Here is a 7,500-nt window from a genome sequence, read left to right on the forward strand (position 1 = left end):
ACACACACACACACACACACACACACACACACACAGCCACATACTCAGGCACTAAGTGTCAGCTGGAGTCGGTCCCTTCCTCCCATTAGAACCCTCAGCAGCGTTTTCAGCGTTTCTTAAAGGTCCAGTGCCAAAATACTCTCCAGCCCGCGCCACCATTTGACATGTGTTCCATATTGAACAGCTGGCACTCGGTGACCTTTGAACCACATCAGGGGTTATGGGTAACATGACAGGTTTATTGTTTTATGAACCTCTTCTCTCTCTCTCTCTCTCTCTCTCTCTCCTCCAGCCTCTGGGACTCTGTGGCAGCTCTCTACGCTTCAGATACACACGCGCGCACGCACGCACACACACACGTGCACGCACGCACACACACGCACGCACCCTTACAGGAAGCCTGCTTTTAACGCCTGCTTTTAACGCCTCACACACACACACACACACACACACACACACACACACACAAACAAACACACACACACACACACACACACGCACACACACACACCGCCCTCCGCTCCATAAAGCACGGTAAATAGTTTTGTGCCAATTTGAATGGATAGCAAACGATGGCCATATGGGCCTGCAGATCAGATCAGCACAGCGCGTCAGCCAGCAGCGGACCAGGCCGGCAATCAGGGTCAGGGTGTCTTTATCCTCCATCTACTAGGCTCCAATCAGCCGCTCACGCGCACGCGCACTCACACTCTGATTGAGGAATCAAGAGGGAGAAATCAGGTCAGTTTCTACATTAGCGCACATTCTCTTTGTGGTGGTGCGTGTTGGCCTCAAGCGACGGACGCTCCCCTTTCATCTCCATAATGCAGCCTCGGAGGTGGGGGACTGGTGATTGGGTTAAGGGACAGGGAGGGGGGAGGGGGGGGGGTGTCTGTATCCATCTGTTTGATAGTCTTACCTTGAGAAATGGAATGACAAAGGGACGCAAAGGGAAGTTGGTAGCCTCCTGGAGTTTGGAGTGGAACTCCTCTATGGTCAGGGTGGAATTCTGTCCAGGAATAAAAAAAGAAAAAGAGGTATTGGCATCTGAAGAGAATGAAGTGTACTATAACCCTAACCCTAGGAAAAGGAAGGAGAGGGACATACAGAAGAGGGGGGACACGGACAGGGTAGAACACAGACCAACACAGACACAGACCGACACAGACACAGACTGACACAGACACAGACTGACACAGACACAGACCGACACAGACACAGACCGACACAGACACAGACCGACACAGACACAGACCGACACAGACACAGACCAACACAGACACAGACTGACACAGACACAGACCGACACAGACACAGACTGACACAGACACAGACTGACACAGGCACAGACTGACACAGACACAGACCGACACAGACACAGACCGACACAGACACAGACCGACACAGACACAGACTGACACAGACACAGACCGACACAGACACAGACCAACACAGACACAGACCGACACAGACACAGACCGACACAGACACAGACCGACACAGACACAGACCGACACAGACACAGACCGACACAGACACAGACTGACACAGACACAGACTGACACAGACTCTCTCTCCTATTGTGAAGAGTTCCATTCTGCTTGGCATGTCACTGTACATTTGTGTTACCTATGGAAACGACTTACTATCCTAACTGTCATAAATGATACGTATATTGAATGCATTAACGTATTATGTATAAAACGATAACACAAATGCAACACAAAAACAATAGATATAATAATAATAACGACAATACTAATAGTGCTACAATAATGAAATGAGTCATGACATATCATCATCATCATCATCATAATGGCAGAAGAGAGTGTGACTCACCACCAGGCCTAGCACGAGGCTGCGGACTCGCTCGCCGATATCCGGCGAGATGTCGTTGCCGAACTGCTGCAGCGTGGTGAGGAAGCGCTTCAGCTTGCACAGCTGGCGGGCGCCGCAGGCCGGCGGCAGCTGCTGATTGGACAGCGAGGCGGTGGAGGACATGGCCGGGCCGTTGCTGAAGCCGTTGGGCGTGGAGGGGGCCCCGTTGAGCGAGGTGGGCGAGTGACTGCTCCCGTTCAGCACTGCGGAGGGGGGAGGGAGGGAGAGAGGGGGGAGGGAGAGAGGGAGGGAGAGAGGGAGAGGAGCTCCGTCAGTTTGTCCTCCTTCATCCTCTCCTCCTCCTAGTGGCTCTTCCTGGACCCGGCCTCGGGCGCCAGCGGGCTCTGCGTGGCAGGCCCCGGCGTGGGGGGGCAGGGTAGAGGAGGAGGAGGAGGAGGAGGAGGAGGAGGGGCGCGGTAGGGGCACATGCATCCCGGTGGTGTGTGTACGGTGCTCTGGGGCGCACGCCAAAGGGTGGGTAAACACGGCCGCTGAACGCCGCCCGACACGACCACGCCGCGACACCGACACCGCCGCTCTCTAACGGCCGGTGTTTGACTGAAGGCTCGGTGTGTGCAGGCAGGGGAACTTCAGCTGCCTCTGCTCACAAGTGTGGGACCATTTGACCCCCCCCCCCCCCCCTCCCACCCTCCTCCTCCTCCTCCCACTCGCCAGTCTGTTGCTCCCTGTCGCTCACCCTCTCTTCTCACTCACTCACTCACTCACTCACTAGGACACAACTATAAGAGGAACTTGTTAAAGAGGTGCCAGAAATAGGCCCTGTGGCCTGTGTTACTTTTATTCCGACGGCAGGTGTGTTGCTAAATCGGGGCTCTGCACATGTCCACCAGCTGAAAGTAGATTTGCAGCTTTCGGGTCCAGAGTTTCCCCCTCCCCCCTCTACACATATCCCCCTCCCGCCTCCCCCTCCCCCTCCCCTGCCCCTTGCTGCCTGCCACACTCCTGCTCCTAGCCCCCTCCCTACCTCGCTACCCACTCTCCACCTTTCCCCTCCTTCTTTCCACAGTCTGTATCGTTCATTGCCCAATCCCCTGCTTTCACTACTAGAATAATAGATTTTCACAGCACGCTCTATCGTCAGTTTTCTATTATTCAGAACTCACCATTTTATTATTTTATTTGTTGTTGTTGTTGTTGTTTATGGCGTGAGCTGCCAATATTTCCACTTAGGGATCAGTAAAGTACTTAACTATCTATCTATCTATCTATCTATCTATCTATCTATCTATCTATCTATCTATCTATCTATCTATCTATCTATCTATCTATCTATCTATCTATCTATTTATCTATCTATCTATCTATCTATCTATCTATCTATCTATCTATCTATCTATCCTATGGGTCGTTTCAGGCTTCCTGGTTGTATACATTGAAGGTATGAGCGTAGGGCTGAGTGTTTGTATGCTGAGTGTTTGTATGCAAGCACTGTAAACGCTGTGCGTCACTCAGACCCGTTTGTGGAGGTCTGTTTATGCTTTGCCTTGAGCATATGGTGCATGCGTTTGTGTGTGCATGAGTCTCCAGTGCATGAATTCATATGCAAGTGTGACTGAGTATATGATATGACGATATGATATGACATGTTTTGATTCGTATTTCAGACCACAGGGTGTTTCATGTCTCTCTCCTGTATGTGAGAGCATAATGTGACACGTTCTAGTCTTTTGCTCCACATATGGGCAACCGATCGAAATGTTCCGACTTTTCTTTTGAAACACGGAACTACGTGTCAACGTTGTTGAGAATCACACAAACTCGCTAGTAGTCAAGCCAAAATACTGCAACGCAATGGATTCGGTGAGTAATCCCCACTGCTACCTAGTTAACGATAACACTACTTTCCATTGTCAGCAGGCTCACCAAACAAGCTGCGTTCGTTGACTAGCGACGTGTCATTGATTTTCAACAACGCGGAAATGTATTCACATTTTTCGACGTTCGAAAAGTCAGATCGTTGCATCGGATCCCGACATGAGGACCGAATCATTAGAACGTGACACATATAGCAGTGCAGTATGTGTTTGCATGGTAGTGTTAGCTGTAGCATACTGTACATACTCCAGTCTACGGCCCCTCTTGGTCCTCCCCTCCACTCTAATCTCTGGGTTGGAGCCTGGGTACATATGGGCTGACCATGTGACCATGTGACCCAGCACTTGTGTTCTGGTTTTAGAGGGGAGAGCTACACTGGCGACCGCCACAACAGGTGAAACAACACGGCGTGTCATTGCTATATAGGGATAGAAAGTGGTCTGGAGCCTGCCGGGCCCAGCGATGCCCCCTGTATCACTGCAGCTGGTAAACACACACACACACACACACGCACACACACATACACACACATACACACACATGCACACACACACACACACTTGTTCTACCAGCAAGGGCATTCTGCCACACTATACACTTGCCCTATGCTTGCGAACCCCCCCCCCCCCCCTACACACACACACACACACATACACACACACATACACATACTTGCGTACCCCTCCACCACTCACACACCGACATTATAGAGTCATAAACTCTTGTCTGAACCGTTGGAAATGCGGGTCAGTGATGTTTGTTCCTGAATGCTCTGGTACCACAACCGTACGTACAAGTCTGTTACAACCGTACAAGTCTGTTACAACCCTACGTACAAGCCTGTTAAACCGTACGTACAAGCCTGTTACAACCCTACATACAAGCCTGTTAAACCGTACGTACAAGCCTGTTACAACCCTACGTACAAGCCTGTTAAACCGTACGTACAAGCCTGTTACAACCGTACATACAAGTCTGTTACAACCGTACATACAAGTGTGTTAGCATGTTGGGGAAGCTAACCACCACCACTAACCACCACGCTGCACGTTATTCCCCATGGGAGGAGGGTTATCCAGTAACGAGCGACTGTACTATACAAACTAACTAACCAACCAACCCATCGACCCCATAGAACCCTGCAGCCTAGTAGAACCTTGCAGCCCTTCACAAGCCGGTGTTGTTCTAGAACCCAACAATCTGTTAGAACCCAACAACGCCCATAACCTAGCAGTCTAGTACAACCAGCCCTGGGTCCCTCGTGTATCCCAGTCCCAGGTCCCCAACCAGACAGAGAGGTAGAGGCTGCCAACGTAAGCTAGCTGATGCAACACTGATTGAATTTGACGAGAGTAAATACGAATGAAATTACATTTCAATTACAGCTAATGAAGTTTGTTATGCGTGTGTGACGTCTCGTGTTCAGAGACCGAACGATGAGATATACTGTAAAGAATTTTTAAAAAAGTCCTTACTTGACTTACTGGTGGTGGGTGTGAAGGATGCGTTGCGATTGGCTGCCTGGCTGACGGCCGGGGGTGGAGGTGGCATGTTGGGCGGAGTCGACCTGGGCTGGGTTTTGACATCAGCAGGTGAATCGGGCATCGTTCCAACCTTCTGTTCTGTGCTACCTGCAGGAGAGAGTGTGAGCCGGTTAGAGACACAGAGAGAGAGGGAGAGAGAGAGAGAGAGAGAGAGCGGTGCACGCACGCACACAAACACATGCACACACACAAACACACGCACGCACACACACAAACACACGGCTCCCACTATAAACACAAAAGTGTGGAAGCAGAGAATACACAACCTGGACCCTGAGTGATTCACTCTCTCTACTCTTACGATGTCTTTCGATAGCTTGCTGTGTTTATAGAATCTTGGCGTTGTTGCCATTGTGTTCATCACCCATCTCGTTTGACTGAAGTAGAATGAGTTGATTGTCTCTCGTATACATGTACCGTATCTGCCCCGGGACTTTATGAATGTTGTAACGAGGAAGACAGACAGACAGGAGAGGAGACAGACACGGAAGCCTTGGAACTGAACGTGAAATATCGCAGCTCGCTTCTCGGAGACAAGCAGTAACACCTGTTCATCTGCTCAGCTGCTGCTGCTGACGGGACCACCCCCCACCCCCCCCCACCACCACCACCATTCCACTACCCTATAGCACTGACATCCCCATCAGTGTCCTCCAAGTCCCCCACCGCCCCCACCCCACCCCACCCCACCCGCCACCCCCCTAGAGACCCCCCCGAGCCCCCCCCCCTCGAGCCCTCTGAGCCCCAACTGACACTCCCCCGCCTGTCCCCTCTCGTCCCCCGTACGGACAGGCAGCTTGACAGTCAGTGACAAGTGCAGCTGGATCTGCCGCTGTCCATCACGGCGGCCACACTTCCACGAGGCCCTGCGTGGTGGGGGGGGGGGGGGCCCTGGTGGTGGTCCGGAGGCCCCCCAGCAGGGACCAAACAAGGCAAAGGGCTGTGAGGGACCAGGCTGCTCACGGTCAGGTGGCAGAGCCTTATCCAGGAGCACAAGGGCTGCATGTCCCCTGCCACCGCTCCCCCCCCCCCCCCATTAACACACACACACACACACACACACACACACGCACAGACATACACACACACAGACACACACACACACACACATACACACACACACACACACACACAGACACACACACACACACACACACACACAGACACACACACACACACACACATACACACACACAGACACACACACACGCACACACACACGCACACACACCTCCCCAGCTTCCACCACACTGTTATGGTCTCTTGTGCAAAGCTGCAGATTGAATGCCTTTAACGCCTTTTCCATTTCTTTTCCACAACTATTCTTTCGTAAACGAACTCAAACGGTCCAGATATTGTTCGGTTATTGCTTGTGGCTAATGGCTATATGAAACATATCAAAGCTGTGTAACAACAACCGTCTGCCGAGGTGGTGCATCCGCCGGGGCAGCCCTGCTTCTCTCCATAGAGAGCGGCCAGCCCAGAGAGTTCTCCCGCACAGACCCAGTTTGAGTATTCAGTGTTAAATAGTGAGAGCAGCGAGGGAAGTAGCACCGGTCAGGATGTGGCAGGAATCAAATCCTCCTGCTACACAAACATAAGCCAGAGAGTGTGATGGTTTTCACAGCCATGGAGAAGATAGCTTTACAGTGTGTGTGTGTGTGTGTGTGTGTGTGTGTGTGTGTGTGTGTGTGTGTGTGCGTACCGCTGTGTGATTGAGAGAGAGAGAGAGAGAGATTGAAAGAGAGAAAGAGAAAGAGAGAGAGAGAGAGAGAGAGAGAGAGAGAGAGAGAGAGAGAGAGAGAGAGAGAGAAGAGAACGTGTGTCTCCATTAGAGCAGAGCGGAGGCATGCACTGAGAGGGAACCTTTAAGCCAGGCACTCTCTGGCTGATGCTGCTGCCACTCATCCACTATCAGCTGTCTTTCACTTCACTGTCAACTACAAGAGGGTGATGTAGGCCACAGAGGGACCAAATCTCCTACAGACCTCCAGGCACCCACTGGCCTGTACGACGATGCCCCTGGCCATGTTTGGAACCACCCCCCCCCCCCCCACCTCCCCCACCTCACAGTAAGCTGCAGACCCCGGCAGGGCCGCCTCTACTGTCAAGTGCAAAAATAACCAAACACACAGGGGTCACTGCCAAACTAGCACCAAGGGGGATGATAGAGAGGGGGCCGGTCGGTTCCTCCTGTGGCAACAGCTGCAGGAGGGTTGCCAGGTGGGAAGGGTTAACGGAG

General features: G+C 51.9%; 1 protein-coding gene across 1 annotated transcript in view; it reads right to left on the reverse strand.

The window, feature by feature from the left end:
* Window positions 1-5,322, reverse strand: part of cbfa2t3 (CBFA2/RUNX1 partner transcriptional co-repressor 3) — a gene marked incomplete at its 3' end in the record, with an annotated part of 19,314 nt that extends 13,992 nt beyond the window's left edge. The window contains 3 exon segments of the mRNA XM_080528335.1: window positions 920-1,009; window positions 1,840-2,081; window positions 5,199-5,322. Coding sequence (XP_080384461.1) covers window positions 920-1,009; window positions 1,840-2,081; window positions 5,199-5,319 — 453 coding nt within the window. The 5' untranslated portion in view covers window positions 5,320-5,322.
* Between the last annotated feature and the right edge of the window lie 2,178 nt (window positions 5,323-7,500).

The sequence above is a fragment of the Nansenia antarctica genome (genome assembly GCF_963989245.1).
Source record: "Nansenia antarctica genome assembly, chromosome: 4".
Classification (NCBI taxonomy): domain Eukaryota; kingdom Metazoa; phylum Chordata; class Actinopteri; order Argentiniformes; family Microstomatidae; genus Nansenia; species Nansenia antarctica.